Source organism: Fistularia commersonii, chromosome 26 (genome assembly GCF_037954325.1).
Source record: "Fistularia commersonii isolate RoL2024-O1a breed Wild chromosome 26, RoL_Fcom_v1.0, whole genome shotgun sequence".
NCBI classification, from domain to species: domain Eukaryota; kingdom Metazoa; phylum Chordata; class Actinopteri; order Syngnathiformes; family Fistulariidae; genus Fistularia; species Fistularia commersonii.
In genome coordinates, this window is record NC_141309.1 from 9,723,262 (window position 1) to 9,741,780 (window position 18,519).

The window sequence follows — 18,519 nt, forward strand, 5'->3', positions numbered from 1 at the left end:
TAATCCAATTTCCTGTTTCTTGTCTTTGGTGATTTGAAGTTATTATACTCCAAATCTTTTATGTGACTGACTTCAGAGAATCTCTCTTCATCAGTGGGTATGCTTTTCTTCATATGTACCATTTCGTCAGCCAAAGCCTTTTCATCTCATCTGTGTTTCCAATATGAATACATGAAACTGAGCATTATAAATAACAGCTTCTGATTCATTTAGAATTCATTTACTCCTTTTTGGGCTTTTCAAACCACAGTTGTATTGTCATACACCGTGGAAAATATGATTACCAGGGAAATCTCACCCGGAATTGCAATGCCATTATCATACAATTTGCACTTTGCAGCAGTGCTATCCTTTTTTTTTTTCATTATCTTTAAAAAACAGAACATTAACAACAATATCATTCCTTACAGTATATAAACCCTGTTCACTGGCTTTTGAAATGACCATGATCTAAAGCTGAAACACTGTTTGCCAAATATGATAATCTGTAGGGTTTTCTGTGAGACAGCCAGAAGGCTGGCAGACACTGAGGACAGCAGTTGATAAAAGACTGAGCTCTCTTGGTCTCTTTTTGTTTAGCTCACATCCATTCATGTCAGTCTTGTATCAATACAAGGACAGCAACTGCGAATGTATTATAGCAATAAACACAACCTGAATTTTAACCAGATTGACCTGACCATAAAAAAGATTTCTATTGATTTAAATAATCTTTATTGTTTTATTTGTCTGTGGAGTTTCTCAGTCATCCAGGTCATAGTGAATTCTTCTCGAGATCTTCTTGTCTTGGCAATTGGACTTGAATTTCTTCCCTTGAGGATGATTCACCCCTCATCCCAGAGGCTTCTTCAGTTCTAATACACCTATGGGGAGTTTCTAAATATAAGTGTTTTTGGGCAGATCTAGATTAAAGCTAAAAAAAAGAAGGTACAACATGTTTGGAAAGCCTTGAGATCCTGTGGCTACTAATAGGGTCTTCGCCAAATCAGAAACCACCAGACACAGGAACGTATAACAGGAGGGAGACAACAACAAACGAAAGAACATCATCATACCATATGTTGTTGGTGTTTCAGAGAAACTCAGAAGGGAGTTCGCACACCATATACCCGTACATTTTAAACCCCACAACACCCTGAGGCAAAAACTGGTGCACCCCAAGGACAAAATACCCAGGCATAAGATAGAGAATGTGTTGTGTGCAGTCACTTGCACTGAGGATTGTGATGACGTCTGCATTGGAGAGACCAAACAACCTCCGCACAAACGGACGGCCCGACACTGGAGAGCCACCACTTCAGGACAGGACTCTGCGGTCCACCTGCACCGGAAGGACAAGGGCCGTTCGTTTGAAGACAGCAATGTCTGTATTCTGGCCAGTAAACACAGATGGTTCGAGAGAGGAGTCAAAGAAGCTATCTTTGTCAAAACAGAAAAACGTCTCTAAACAGAGGAGGGGGCTTCAGACACGACCTTTCACAAACGTACAACGCCACACTGGGATCAATACCAAGAAAAATTTGCACACACGGACCAGGTCCATCTGCAACATCCAAACAACCATGAAAGACCCACCACCAGAAGACGTCCCCGGCAACCCCCACATGAGCCTCAGTTTTGTGTGATCCAACAGGTTTCACTCTTTTGTTTAGCTTTACCTTTTCACTCTCCCAATCCAGGTAATCCCACAACCCCCTTTACACCAAGTTTCTGCAGATCAGCTCTTCCATTTACACAACAAGCCACCATAACCTTGACGCGCTGAAAAAAACCCGGCAGTAATATTCGGAAACTCCCCATAGGTCACTGAAGAGGCCTCTCAGAAGAAGGGTGAAACGTCCTCAAGTGAAGAAATTCAAGTCCAGTTGCCAAGACAAGAAGATTTTGACAAGAATTGTTTTATTTGTTTTTTATTTTGTTGCATGTAAGTATACCACTTGACCGTTACTGCTACTGATTTTTACTGATCAGTAAGATCTGTTGCACAAGTTTAAGAAAATATGTTACACTTTAAAGACAGGAGAAAAATACCCAGCAATTACTTATTCTAATGAGGTATAACTGGGAAAAAGGTGTATAGCTTATTTTTGTAAAACAACAAATTTACTTATTTTCGCTTACAAAGACTGAACAATAGTGAAAAAGTGAAGGTGACAATTAACACATAAACATGTGTTCTTTTGCCTACTTTAAATAAAATACATGTCATGATCTCTACTAACTAATAGTAAATGAGGAGCATCAAATAAGTGGCACAAGTCAAATTACAATTGCATTAAACATGTTGTCACAATCTTCAAAAAGAAAATGACAATAGATCAAAAATGATCAGATGAGTCTAGAGCTTGATATAACCTTTCTGCAATAAAGGACATTTCAAGGACATCACAGAGACAAAAACATTTTAATACAAATGGAGAGAAGAGAAATGACATTGTGACATAAAGCAAAAACATCTGTAAAAATGGAATATGAAATATCCAAGCAATGTGACTGTGCAAAAACAATGACGTAATTAAAAAGAATACAAGTTGCATCATGAACATATGGTGTTACTGGTTGAGGTAACAACGCCCCAGCACACACACACACACACACACACACACACACACACACACACACACACACACACACACACAGACAAACAAACACATTGTTTTACACTCACCCAGAGATACTGTTTCTCCTGGATTAATTTTCTCAAGACACACATCACTGACTCTGAGTCTCATTCCTCAGTGCCAGTTATATGATGCCATAATCATGTAAACTGAACAATGACAGGGAATCAGTTGATGCTGCGGGTGGATGGCAACATAGAGCACCAGAACAGCTTCTGACAGCTATCAAGTGTTTACATTTGTGTCACAGCTTTAAAAAGACTTTATATTATAATGGCAATTCCATGCATAATTATATATGCCAGTATTCTTTTCTAAAAATTAGAAGCCAGTATTTGAAATCTTCTAATGGAGGGATAGTCACGTTATCAAAAATGACAATTTAAGACTCATGATAAATAAACAAAAATACTTTCTTCATGATATGCAGGGGTTTATGCATTTCTATAGACTGACAACACATGACAATATTGATGATAAAATAAAAGAGGAATAATAACAGTACTCCACTGTACTGCTTTCTTCCTTGATTTAAGACATTCTAATTTTATTTTTTTATTTTGAAGTTGTTGTTCAAAGAGGCTCTATGGTGCAGTGACTAAAGAGACAATCATGAACCTCAAGCAAGGATATGAGAAGGATACTTCCAGGAAGGTAGCTGAAAATATCCAAAAGTCTCCAATTACATGAACATACAATCTCTGCGAGCCTAGACTTGAAAAGCAATTTTCATAAAAGACTGTATTCAAAGAGCTCAGCAGATAGTGTCCAGTTTCATGAATTTGTTATATAAAGGATGTTCTTTTCCAATTTCTTAGGTATTTATGGTCATAGTTTTCAGTTTAAAAAAATAATGTTATATGTTATATGTGGGGAGGTTCCCTGAAAAAATGCCCCCCCCCCAAATGCTTCACATTTTACTTTGTCCTACTTTTGCAAATTGTATATTGACACACCACACTATGAAAAACACTAACACTATGTTTTGATGCATTTTGCCAAAAACTCAATAGGAAAAAAAATCACACTGACAAAGGGCATTTTTTACAAAACTGCAACTGATACTGTATAAATTAATTTCCCATAAAATAAATTACTGTTGCTCTTAAAATGAACCACAGGGCAACACTACGGGAATATCTTAGCTGAGGAAAAGAGATAACCGCTGCGGTCAAAAGGATGAAAAATTGAAAAGGGTTCCTGTTCATGATAATAGTCTCTCCGTCACTTGAAAAACTATCTTTTATAAGAAGCTATTTCAGTGCACTTGTTGCAGAGTGCAAGCATAAGATGACAGTGCACAGTATGGTACTGATTTAATAAACAAATATATCCTTATCTATCATATGACATGATACTCCTGCGCTGAACAATTAATTATTCTGCTTCCTCATTTTAATCATCAATCTGTAGACACTCATTACATATTCATGATCAATAGCTCTCTGTGTCAGAATAGGGCAGACAAAGGTTCTTAATTATTAACAAATAATACATGAGGAGGTAATTATATTTCCCCCAAGGATAGTGTATTATACTAAAAATAAGTATTACATTCAGTGACCGTGAAGAATTCCATTTACATATTACTAGGTTGCTTCAGCATTTCTTCTGTATAGGGATCTTCTAACAAACAGATAAAATAAAATAACATATTTAAACACTGCATCCAACATTTACAGTTTTCAGACGATATTACTTCTGTAGATGCTATTGCCTTTGAATATTTCAAATAGATATATTATAACTATTGTAGAAGTTGTATAGACAATTTAATTCGATAATTGTGGGTGAAAGAACATAATAAATATGGATGACATGCTGCCTGCTGATAGCATTATGTAAATATCTATCAATAATTAATAGTGTCAGAAGTGAATCCAGGATTCAGCCCAGCTGTTCAAGTAGTGTTTCTATGAAAGAATGGTGTCTTTGTAAGAAAATGTGATGTCATTTTCTTATCTTTAAAGGTGTTAGTCTCAACAAGTTGACCATGTGACCAAGGCCAAGAAAACATTTGCACAGAAATATCACTTATTTAAGATAACAAAAAAGCGCAATGATATTGCAAAAAATATAGAAGGACACAAAAAGATATTTCAAATTGATGTGTCTAGTCAATTAAAATAATTAAATACTGCACAGCCTTGTTTTTGATCATATATATGCAGAATACATTTTTAGAAGACTTTTCAACATCTTATCATGAAAACGTACTACAGTATATTTGCACAAGACACTCTTAGCAAGCATTAAGTAGGTTTGGTCCAAAAACATTAGAATACCGCGACCCTTGGGTCGTCAATTTTGGCTGTGATATAGGGGCATTTCATAAAGCAGTATTTGTTGGTCCTTCGCCTGCAACTGGGAAATGTAACGGATTTTGTTAAGCACAACCAATGTTACTCCCCTTTACCTTATGTTGTTCATTTGAGAAAGACTGAGGTGAAAACTATTGCAGATGTCTTGGCAGGGTCCCTTTTTCAATTTGGGTAGCCTTTCTGTCTCCAGTCTTTTAGCATGTCGTGCATGAGCTTATAATACATCATGCATGAGCATACTGTATAATCCCCTGTTCCTAGGAGGTCTTGAATAAGGATATCAGATATTAAAAAGTATGGTAATAACACATCGGTTTCATTGAGAGTGTGACATTATGCTCCTATTTTTGCTTTTTTCTATGACCGATTCTGTCAGTGTATAATGAGTCATCACTACATTGAGTTAAGGGTTCTCCCGAGTATATTCATGGAATAGTAACGTGAATCAAATAGAAGTGATTTGTCAGAATTTTTCAAAGTTTGAGGATTGCTTCTGGTCCGCCTGACAAGTTTCATGGAATAATCTCCAGCAAGACCAAGATCATATAAAAGCTCATTTGATCAGGATGCTCAGAGACTAGATGTCTTGCCAAGTGCCTGAATGCATCACTCTGTGTTCTTTTTAAAGAAAGTATATCATAAACCCAAAAAATCCATCCAATCCTCTAGGAAAGAGATGATTACACATGCCCTGCCCTGTTTAAGTGAAAGGCAAGACATAGTGAAAGACATTAAGTTACAGTCTTGAGTATACTGTGGATTGGCCAGGATGTGATTAGCATTGTCTAGCATTGTAGGCCAATCTTAGTGTTTAGTGCTTATACTTGTCCAGTTGGGGATTATAAATGTTTGATACTCATTTTCAATTATATTGGGATGCAAAGAGGCAAGTGTGTAAATGGGCAGGCTGCAAAGACAAGAAAATCCTTGCGTGTTACTGACAACTGCATAGAGAGAATTGTGTTATAAACAAATGTGTTGAGAGAATATCTCATTACAGTGATACACAATCTCACACTTGGATACCATCGCTTTTTACTGAAAAGTTTTGTTCTTGAACCTACTCTGTCATTTATTCCACAAAATAATTCCATACTTATATGCAATATGACTTGTTGCAAGTGTAAAATAAGGTCAGATTTGGTTTGTTTGCCTCTTGAATTGCAGTTGAATTAGCAGAAATTAAAATATAGCAGGTGCAGAGTAGGCTGGAGTATCATGTTATGGGACAGGTGAGAATTCTGTGAAGGGGCTTAAGGTTAAATGACAACATGCCAAGATGACGGTCCTGCCAAGAAGTGCTGGCTCTCTCACTGCTCACATATCTTAAAATACTTTTATGTAGCAAACATAATTTTGTAAATGGGCTTTCAAAACCAAGAATTAACTCTAATACCTGCTTACTGAGACATTTAAATTTCCATGGTGTACAATATTTCTTTATTTTCAATAATGAAAAAAACTATAACCATCCAGATACTCATTGTTACCAAAGATGAGATGGTTATTTGATTTAATTTACAAATAAATAGAAATATCTGTAAGGTCATGTAAATAGCTTAGGCAGGAACCTCCATCTCCAGGGAGGACTAAACATGGTGAGATTTATCTTATGTAATTTTCAAAGCGTCAAACCCTTCACTGTCAACTTACTGCATGTGCAAGCATGGTTAGAGGCCAGGGGCAACAGTGCTGCTGCTTGTAAAAAAAAAAAAAAAAAAAAAGGCAATGCACTATTTGTGGCTCTAGGGCAGAAGAAACCGGCTATGGGCTGACAAATGTCACTCCAAAGCATTTTCAAGATGTGGAAATAGCAAGGACCTCAACCATCGCCCTGTGAAACAACTCAAGAATTCCCTTCAGCTATAAAGATATTCAATTATTATGTAATCACATGGACAGCTATTAAGCCAAATAATTTAGTGCTGTTGTCATAACCATCATAAGACTATACTGTGCTGTATATAATTCAATATTTGAACAACATTTTCTTTTGTACTGTATACCAGTACTTATTTTAATTACATTTTCTTTGAATTTCTTTGCATACATTTCTTTATGGACCTTTTCAAAGACCAAGTTCATGTAACTCGGACCAGTATATTTTAATTATCTGTAATTGGCTCTCGCATCTCATTTGAGCCCACTACTTTGTGGTGAGTGATTGCCACTGATTTTCCTACGTTTCTAAAATGTATTATTATTATTATTTTGTTGTGATTTGATGTTATTATTCTTGTTCTTTGTTCTAACTGTATCTAATATTATCTTTTTTATGGCTATTTTGTCAAAATAGTTCCATTATTTTTACTAGAACTTTATCAACCTTATCAGAATTGGGACCATGAGATTTTTGCTTATGAACTATAAATTATTCTGTGTATTCCTAAAATGTGATTAGAATAATTTGGGTATGTTTGTTCTCATTCATCTGATCAGGATTTTTACTATTTAACTTATAGGGTTGTTACTGGTGTTGGATTTTTTCAAATTAAGTGTAAGAAATACTTGTGGGTAACCCCTCTTGGATCTTTTGTCCTGGACTCCAACACACTTAAGAACAAACAATATTGGGCAAAATCAATCCCCAAGTTCTGCAGTGTTGGATTGCACAAATTACAAGGTTTTTCAAGCATTGCAAAGTATTGTCTTGAACAGCAACCAGATGACAGGAAATGTGTATTTCAGTCTGATTTTCTAGCTCTAGAAAGAGAGCCAGCCATCAGCCGTCAGCCATGGTCACCTTAATGTACATTGCAGATTTCTTAGATTTGAAATCAAAAAATATAAGCAAGGGCTGGTATAAATGTAATTACATGTATGGGAACCAAGATAATGTAACTCTGGAGGGAGAGAATGTTTTCAAAACAGGTAGCAACCAGTCAGATTTTATTTTTTTATATAGATTAAGGCTTTTCAAACCACAATATGAAATAACATCTCAGAGCCCGTGTAGGATGAGTTGCATCAGACATTTACAAAATTGCTTGTTTGGAAAAGAGGGAAAACTTTGTGTATGTGATTCTTTAGTATTCTTAATTCTCAAATTTGAATTTTGGACTGCAGAAATAGATGGTAATGCATTGTAGGAGGAAATTCCTGCATTATCAATTAAATATGACTGATGAGAGAGCCTAGGTGATATTATGTGATGATTATATGTGATGTATTTAAGTATTTAACTCTACATTGTATTTAACTCTACATTTCAATCAGAGAAATATATCAACTGAGTTATTGTCTATAATTAACTATAAGAGTATGAGTCTCAGCTCCAAGGACACATTGGAGCTGCAATAGTTAAGAAAACGATCATAAATATATTTATGAGCAATCAGACAATATTTCAGCTCAGTTACATTTTATTTAACTGAGAGGGCTATGGGAAAAAAGTATCTGTATTATAATCTCCAAGATCCGCTGCAAACAAAAATAATTCGTGTTCAAATTGTTTATAACTTTAGATTCATGAAACAATAAGAAAACTAAATGGCTTTGCCAAAAAACCTACGTCTTAGCTCCGCTCAGCCTGATAAGATAGATTAAGATAGATTGGTTGTTGGAAAACCCATCAGTTCTTTCTCTACTATTGCACTTGGCCTGGATGAATGGTTTAAAGAGTTGGCAGATATGACCAGCATAGGTTATTACTTCCAAACAAATGGCTACTTCTAGAACATTACACATTGTGGACAGTCTTCACGAAACTAATGAAAGCTGCCTTGAAAAGGAAATTCAAGGCCTGGAGTTACTGGTTCCCAATGTACCGGTCTGATTAAAATCCTGAAGCTGTTCGGCACCACTTCAACAGCAGCCCTGAAAATGGACTAACAGGCCAACAGCTACATAATAAGATGGGGGGTTGTTTTAAAATACCCTGAAACCCTCACCAAAAATCCATTTGTGTAGGCTACAAAAAAAAGGACATGAGTTCTCAGTTCCATGAGAAAGGAACTGAGAAACTGACTTGACAAACTTTTGTGAACCCCGGTACATGTAGGAGGTACAGAGTTTGGTGCAGAACCATGACATCAATCATCTGAAACATCAGTAAACTGTTGGCGGGGTTTCTAGGGTTAAGAAGGACAGTGCTTGGATGGGAAGCAATGCCAAAAAATTGTCAAATGCATCAAAGAAGGAAAGATCTGAAAATTTCTAATGTATGGAAAATGTAGGTGGTGGTACAAGATAAGAGTAATGAGCCACAATCAACAAGGCAGGTATACAATGTATTTAGACACTATTATCAACATGAACATGGGCTTGAATGTGGAATATGCAACAACCAAGTCATAGTTTCCTTATCGGAGCCAAGAGTAACACACCTTCTAGTCCTCAGAGCCTGCATTGGTGATAGGTGTCAGAAGAGAACTGACGGCTCTGCTCTTCTCAGAACCCTAGGCTTCAGCACATCCACATCTCACACCCACTCAGCACCCAGTGACTACTCAACTCCAACACTGTCACAGGCTTCAAGCAGAAGAGGGACCTTAAAGACTTAGCAGAGGAATCAGAAAGAGGGACCTTTGGCTATTAGACTGTAGTGCGGGGGCAAACTAGGGCCAGCTGGAGGAGAATGATCGATGTTCCTTTGCCTCTGAGACGTTCCTCTTTTGAAAAAGTGAAACATTTCTTGGCTCCAAACTGGTGACCTTGCAACTGTTCCAATGGTACAATTGAGTGGCATCAGGCAAAAGTGCCCTGCAGCTAGACCGATCTCTGCTGAAAAAACTTAAATAAAAGTGTATGTATCAGAATCACATCACAAGAGGGTATTTTTTAGGTGATCTTTGATGACTAAATGGCTATCAATTCTCTTCCTTTCATGAAACTGTTTTAAAACTATTTCATAAAGACAAAACAAAATCATCTGATGGCCATAGTATCCATGGGCTAATTTAGATGCTGGTGTTGAGGGATATTTGTTGACATAGTTTTGGCAATAAAATCTTCTGTAACAAACACTCTGTTATGAGTGACTGAATGCAGGCCACTGCTAGTCAAATGTTGCTGAAGGATGTGGCTGTGACTAGACCCACCCTAAGCCTGTTTTCCACAAAAACCATGGTCAGTGCACGGAAAACCGGGCCCAGACATAGACAAGGCAGCACGTAGGGGGATATTTTTTTGTGTTAGGCACACAAGGGATTTGGGTAGAGCACACAACAGGAAGGATATAACCACAGATATAGAACACAAAGCTCCCAGTGCTATGTTTAGAGAAACTGATTTACATTTTGCACATCTCTGTGTGCTTGATTAATTTCTCTTGCATAAATGACAACACCTACAAAAAATGACCTTAAAGTGACAGAGATGCTTGCATTGGTTAAATTATCAGCAGCATCAATGCCACACAAGTAAGTAGGTTGGTTAAAGGCCATTTGAAATACAAACCATCATTCTCTAACACTGACTCTAGAAAATAGAGCACATCTTGGTAAAGGCTAGATAATTTTACATAAAAGAACGCTACCATTTTGAAAGTCATTACAAAATTTACTGATAGAGGCATTAATTAAATTGGTAAGCATGTTAATAGTCAAAGGAAATCCTTGGTAATTGTTTTTTGACTATTGCAAAAGTCACAAGACTAATTGAATTCAATCCACTACATTTGTCTCCCTTTCCCTCTATAATGCTGTCTTGACAGGCTCAGGACAGAACTGATGAGCTCTGTGCTTCACAATTCATTATCCACAGGGATGTTAGCCAGAGGAAGCAGGGGAACTATTTCATACAAGATGACCTGTGACAGCTGTAATTTCTACTTGGAACTCAGCAGTTATATCTTCACAAACCTCTACTTCAGTGTGCTTCACTCAAGCCTCACATAAGTCTCAAGCACTCTAGACTCCCCCACTAGAAGGCTTGAACTGTCTTCAATACAACACCTGGATAATTAAAACTTAAACAGAATAATGTGCTCTTGCAGTATTGGTGGTTATTCGAACGTTAATCTGCATTGCATATAAGGTAAAACCGCAATCCCTCCAAGATGCGAGAAAAAACTCTTGAGCAACTACACTTGTTTGGCATCACATATGTTAAAACTTTAGTTTACATTGATTAACCATTTTGCCAGTGAGCTAAAGAAAATACAATATCAATATCAAAAAAGACATATAGACAATTAGACAAAAGTCCCATGTTTTTCTGTGTTTTGCTGGAGCCAAAGTAAAATTTTTCTAATTTTTCTAAGGAATTGTGCTGAATCATTCCCTCTTCCCACACAGTCAATGGTTGTAGACATACCGGAGCTATAATTCCATAAAATTGAGGACAAGTGGCAGAACTAAGAAAGAGACGCCTGATTAAAAGAGTGGTTAAAGACCAACATTTCTGAGTGTAAAGAGAAAAAAAATAGAAGAAGGTAGAAAATAGAGTTAGGGATCTGTAAAACAGTTAAGATGACTGAAAATGACTGTAGCACAAGTTTAGCAATCTGCACAGACTTTACTACATTTAAGAATGAGAGCGGAAAACAACTCCTACCTGTGCGGTCTCGGATGGCGAGGTTGTTTCCCTTCTTTAGGACAATATCCAGCTGATACATGGCTGGACTGGGAGGACGAGGGGGAGGTTCTGCATTACTCGGACCCGCTATGTTGATGCCCTGCAGAGAAAAGGACTAACCTTAGTCCGTGATTGTAATTGTGCTTGGTGATGAGAGGCTTGCCTGCAGGTGCTGAGCCATGGAAACCAACTCGGTCAAGAATTATAGTTTTTATGACCAGGTTATTGCCTGAGTGAGTTTGGAACTGTGAAATGATTCCATCAAGAGCACCACACATCACGTCACTGAATGACTTAATGCGGTATCCGTTCATGGGTGTGGTGCTATAAATCTTCCCATAAAGATTTCCAGTTTTCTTCATAAAGGTTTCCATTTTTTACTAAAAAAAAAAGCAGAGTATGGCATATCTAGTGGCAAAGACATTTCAAAAACAGATTAAAACAAAGCTTGAATTTACTTGGCCCTATAGACTGACTCCCCTTTCAAAAATATTTGTGAATGCAGCGGCATGGCCCGGTGCTTGATGATATATACCCATAATCGCAGGTCTGTATGAAAGCAAAAAGTAGGAGTTCATGCACAATACTGGTGTACACATGATGTAAGCCTGGCCTGCAATCATATTGCAAAAAAAAGAATTGTTGTCACTTGATCCTCCAAGGTCTATATCTAAATTAAATCACATACAAGAAATGTTATACCAAAAAATGTTAAATTATTTTTCTAACATAAAAAACTGATTTTTTTTAAAGATACAATGAAAAAAAAATGTTGCTTGGAGTCTGAATCATTATATTTCATCTGTTTTGAAAATGTTATTGACACACATTGTTGTAATGAAACTTACACAAACGTGTGTATCTTCCAGCTCAGAAATAACATGGTCCTTTTGAAAAAAACAGGTGGTTAAGGTACAAAAGATTGTGATGGATGAAGATGTTTTTTTAATTAAGAAAAGACACACTTCAGACACACAAAGATCGGAGGATCTGTTTTTCTTTGAAAGTGTGCTCCAAGGAAAACCACTGAATTACATAATTAATTTCATATGTGAGTATATCAATTCATCTGAGACAGCATGAAATCTCCTTTTCTGGGCATTAGAGTTATCTCTGCATCCCTGAGGTCAACGCTGTGCTACATGTTGATGGGGAGCTCTGCTAACTGTCTCTGTGGCTCCCCTTGGAGCCATTAGCGAGTCCATCATGATCTACATAATTATCCAACATCTAGCACAATCTCTTTAATCTCATAGGTTCCCTGATTTTGTCTCTTTTCCCCATTAGTCAAACCATGCGTGGGCACCACTCTCATGTCTTTCAAGCTGTCACCCTCAAAAGGGCCACAAACTGATAAAAGAGATTCAAGGAATTGCAAGTGGTCCACTGGGAGGTTGTGAACAGACTATTAATACTAGCACAAGTGTGACTCCCACATGACAGAAGCCAATGAGCCCTGTAATCTACGAAAAGCCAAAACACAAGATCAAGATTTAATTTCTCTAAAATGAGAGAGCAATGGAAATGTTACTGACATATATACTTCCTGCTTGGATTTTATTAGTAGTTCACAAAAATGATGACAGCATTGGTTTCTCCAAAATGGCTGTCTTTTTGAATGAACTGTTGAATTTCTTTATTTACAGATAAAAATGGTCAAATACAGGTAGCATGGTGGTGCAGTGATCAGCACGTCTGCCTTGCAGCAAGAAGGTATATGGTTCAACTATAACAGGTTGGCTTTATGTTTGATATTTGCAAAACTCTCCGTGTCGGTGTTTGTTTTCTCTGGTTTCTCCCCAAAGTCCAAGAACATGCAATAGGTTCACTGGAGACCGAAAATTGTCCAGAGTGCTTAACTTGTTGTTTAAAATTCTCTATATGTCATAGTGATCAACTGGTGAAGGATCCAGGGTAAACACCGCCTCTTACCCGAAAATTAACTTAGGGGTGCTGGTTAATAATTGTGAATGTAATAAAATATTGATCGCTTTATGATGTTTTGCTATCCAAAGAGACTTTAATTGTCTGATGTGTATCATTTCTATCAAAGATTATTTTGAATGAAATAAAACTACTAAATGCTGAGACATTTGTGATATTTAAACTTTCTTTGTGAATCAACGAGTAATTAACATTAACTCCGATATAATAAACCCAGGCCAATTCTTCGCAGAGACAACTTAAAAATATTTCAACAAAGTCAGTTATTTATGATGTTTTGCTATCCAAAGGGACTTTAATTGTCTGATGTGTATCATTTCTTTCAAAGATTATTTTGAATGAAATAAAACTCTACTAAATGCTGAGACATTTGTGATATTTAAACTTTCTTTGTGAATCAACGAGTAATTAACATTAACTCCGTTATAATAAACCCAGGCCAATTCTTCATAGAGGCAACTTAAAAATATTTCAACAGAGTTAGTTAGACCGTCTTAATACTAAGGAGACACATTACCTTGATAATTTTCATATCTTGGATAACAGATACCACAAGCAGGCAAGCATAAGATTTGCTGTGGTGTCAAGACAAAACATCAAAAATGTCAGTAATAATAAAGCCAAAGAAGTGTTAGCATACAATTGTTATGAAACCAGCAGAATTTCTGAAAAAAATAGAACAAAATTAAATTAACAAGAAAGTATATCTAATTCATTTGATAAAATGTTCAGTGGCTCAGCAAATATATGGAGAAATATAATGTGAACAGTCTGGGTCAAAACACAATAAAAGCTGCATGACTGGATAAGTTAAAACAGAACTCAAATGCTTTTGCAAAATACTGTGTCACTTTGTGTCTGTAAATGTAATATGATCCTATGGATTTGGTGATTCATCCTTTGGTCTGTTAAAGTCACTCAGTAATCAACTGTAGACTGTGGTCAAATGGTACCAGCAATGAATTAAAAAAAAAAAATCAATATCCGGATTTGCAGTTATTTTTTTAAATTTGGTGTTTCCCATGAGGAAATACAAGAAAGCAGTAAGATCCAAGCAAAGCTCTAACCATAGTATCATGTACACAGGTTTTTTTTTTGTTTTTGTTTTGTAAATGCCACAAAGAAATGAGTAGAGAGCTCTGTTCTAGACTGATAAAGAAAACATAACTGCTAATCCAAGTGCTAGTAATCAGCAACAAAAAGAATTGGTGCAAATTTGATGACCCCATGTTAGATTAAATTCCATTTTATAACTCACCTTCAATTTTAGTAACGATGATTCATGAATTCAATGGCCCTTGATGCGGTATTACGACTGGTTGTTTAATTTTACTTTACTTTGACTGGTTGTAGATCTTGGCATTTCTGAACAAAGCAGTTTTTGATCTTCAGCCTTTGTTAACACATCGGAGAAATCTAAAATTATCAGAACACAGCAAAACTAATTGGCTGTTTTGTTTTGCAGTGTCAGGCTGTAGAAGTGCAGCCTGCACTGTACATTTTTAATGGAAATTAGTTCCATTCAAGCAACAAATGGCTTTGACCCAGAAGGATTCAACTGCCAAGCACTTTGAATATATATTTAAACTGTATAAACACAGTATATAAAATGTTCTAGGTACTTGAGTGCAAACCTTCCTGTAATGACACACTAACTGATTTTAAGATCAAATTCTTTGAATCAATTGCAGCTTGCAGTCAACAGAATACCTTTATGACAAGGTTCAACATTACATCAACACATTCCTTCTCCATCTCCATCTGCCATCAACAACACCATCTCTCATGGCAACTGTTTTAATAGTTGCATCGGTGTGTGTGTGTGTTTGTGTGTGTGTGTGTGTGTCTGTGTGTGTGTTTGAGTGTGCGTCAGGTCCCCTCCAGGGCCTCAACACTTGACCCAGACCAGTTTTCATACCCAACAAATTCCTACATTACCCCAAATTTTACCCATTTACTACTGTTCTGCTCTCTGAGATGGTTCGGTCATGTACAGAGGAGGGATAGTGAATATATTGGTAGACGGATGCTGGAATTGGAGCTGCCAGGCAGGAGGACTAGAGGAAGACCAAAGAGAAGATTTATGGACGTAGTGAGAGAGGATATGAAGGTAGTTGGTGTGAGAGAGGCGGATACAGAGAATATGGTGAGATGGAGAAGGTTGATTCCCCTGAAGGGAAAAGCCGAAAGGAGGAGAAGAAGAGGAAGAAGCTACTGTGCCGCTCTGATAACAACCCCACCACACAGCCAAAAACAATCCCCAGCAAGGTTGTGATGGCGAGCCTGGTAATGATATAACTGGAAAACATTCTCCAGGGCAAGGCTGCAGGTTCTGATCATGTAAGCTCATGAACCCAAAAGTCCTGTGGAGGCTGCCCAGGATGATTGTCAGCCAGACCATCATCCCCAAATCACTAACTATGATTTTGAAGGATATTGGTATGGATGGAGCTCCATGTCTGTTTTGTCATAGGTAACAGTGGACAACCTCCTAGGATAATCTTATCCTAATATCTGTTCATACTGTACAGAGAATAGGGTTAGATGGCGAAGGCTGATTCGCTGTGGCGACTCCTGAAGGGAAAAGCCGAAAGGGGATGAAGAAACTGTACACCTTGGATTTCAAGATCGAGCTTTTAATCGTGTCACCCACCAAAACTTCCTGACTACTTTGCTTTGGTTGATTGCATTTACAAAGGGTAGGAGTACAAGAAACTCATTTAAATTAATTCCTCAGGTAAAGTGGCCAAGGATGGAAGAAGCTCAGATCTATCTATCTGCTGATAATAAAGAGGACACACTAAGTTTCCACAAAAAATCAGATGTCTGTATCATCTGCTTGCATATCAAGTGTGGGGAGAGTGGGATAGATTATCAGGATTGGCTGCATTGTGTTTCTGAGCAGCTTAATGCAGTTCAGTAGAATGGAGGCCTGTTTCTTAGTGCTGTGTAATTCCTCTTCTTTTTCTTTCAGCTGCTCCCTATGGGGGGGTCACCACAGTGAATAATCTTCATCCATCTAACCTTATTATTTGCATCATCTTCTCTTACACAGACTGACTTAATGAAGTTTTAGCAGGGCATCAACCACATCACCTTCATCATCAAAGAAAAACTTCCCTCATTGCAACCACCTGTTTGAAATGCTACCCTCTGGTTGGCCCTACATAGCACACAAAGGGAGCATCTTCCCCAAAGCCATCACTAACCCAACCATCACAAAGAAAACCCCAAATAAATCAACACTTAAATTCCTCCCATACCTGTACACACCTTTCTCAGCTAATTAAAAATAAACACAAGATTTAATAACTTTTAAAGTCTCTTGGAAATACTCAAGTATTAAGTTTCAAATTCAGCAAATACACAGAAATAGTTGATGCGTCAAAGTTAATGCTCGTATCAAACAAACATTAGCCGCGCTCAAAGACAGCAGTGGCTGGCATTAACATGCAATTTTGTCTTCAGTTGGATTGGATAGTGTTGGTTAAGTTTTTGAGAGGTGCAGTTTCTTTTGACTGTAAAGGGAAATTAATACAGAAAATACATTTTTTTTAGTTACAAAGCCATGTCATTTTATTTAAACCAGAGTTATATATTACCTCATCTTCATGACTTACCATGGCAGTGATGTTTTCATGTGGGGGGAAAGTCTATATTTAGCCTTGTGCGACATTTTTCCATGTGATAGCAAGCAAGTTCCAGGTTTTGCACCTTCTTTCCTGCTTTATGATTATCAGTACCTGCTATATTCATTACTTTGGGTGTTTTGACAGCTCTGTTTAACTGACCACGATTGTTTGATTTCATCTAAAATAAGGTCAGGTAACTGAATGTTTTTTAACAAAGCGTTGACAAAATTAGTTGAGCTGCAAAATTAAATCACGCGACACACCACTCCACATATGTGTCTGGTTATCAACTAAATCACTAAATATAGGACAAGAAACTGACAGGTAGGTGACAATAGTTACACAACTGTAGTTCGCCTCTCTGCTTTGGCTTACAATTTTTATCAGTGAGGTCCTAGCTAAGGCTCAGTATTGGAACAGACACACTTTTTTGCATGAAGTTCAGAGTAGAATGGAGATGACAAAATCGAGATAACCTGATAACTGCACTCCTCGTAATTTCATCCAAAAAAATTGAACTAATCCAGCACTGCTCGTCTGCTGTACAAGAGTTTACACTGTAAGCATTTCACCCCAGTGCAGGACTAAAAGAGTGCTTGCATGGAATAAATTATTGAGGTGTTTTGGTGAGAGAGATGTCCTGGTTGTTGAAATACACTGATTGGTCATTCTTGTTGAGAAAGTGCTGCGTAGCCTTCAGTGAGCAGAAAATCATGTCATCAAATATCCTTTTGTATTTGATATAAGATTTCAAATTAATTGTCACCAGAAAAAATTAATAGTGTTCTTAAAATAAAGGATTAGTTCAAGTTAAGAAAAATAATGGTATTAACACAAATAAAAGCCAATATTTCTCATTTAAATTGTTCTAAGATAGCAGCAGGATATTAGTCTGGCAGTTGTAACTGAAATCTAAGTTAAAGGGTCTCCTTTTATCAAGTAATGACAACCAAGTCATTTTTGACAGGCTGTTTTTATCAAAGGGATTCCAGTAACAGTATTTCCTCCACTGAGGATCAGTGATTTCCCACTGCCTGTTGTTGAGCTGAAAGTTTTTGTGTGGGAAAGCCTGCCGTTACAAGTAAAAAAATGGAAAAAAGAATATCTGAGCTGAATTGCTTCCTATCTGCCTCCAAGGATCTCCCACACAGCAGGAGAAGTGCAGTCGACCATCCTGTCACATCTCATCTTCTCATCTTATGTTGACAAGGGAAATAACGGTCTCTCTGGAGTCACTGTTCTGTGTAATTGTCATATTGTGAAATAAGAAAGTAGCTCCAAAACTACGATCTTTGGAATTATGAATGTATTATAAATGTTTTTTGTAATTCATAAAACAGTACAATAACTAGGATGCCAACCTACTGAACAAAGTATTCAGACCCCTAACCTCAGTGCACCCGTTTTTCTTTGTTTATGCTTCTATGAAGAAAACTGGACTGAAACTCAAGCGTACTTGAGAAACTACATAAGGTTTATAAAAAA

General features: G+C 37.1%; 1 protein-coding gene across 4 annotated transcripts in view; it reads right to left on the reverse strand.

The window, feature by feature from the left end:
* Positions 1-18,519, reverse strand: part of mctp1a (multiple C2 domains, transmembrane 1a) — a 119,239-nt gene that overhangs the window by 71,225 nt on the left and 29,495 nt on the right. For all 4 annotated transcript variants that reach the window (XM_086173466.1, XM_086173465.1, XM_086173468.1 and 1 more), the window contains exon 2: positions 11,438-11,558. In XM_086173466.1, the coding sequence (XP_086029592.1) occupies positions 11,438-11,558 (121 nt within the window). The remainder of the gene's footprint in view (positions 1-11,437; positions 11,559-18,519) is intronic.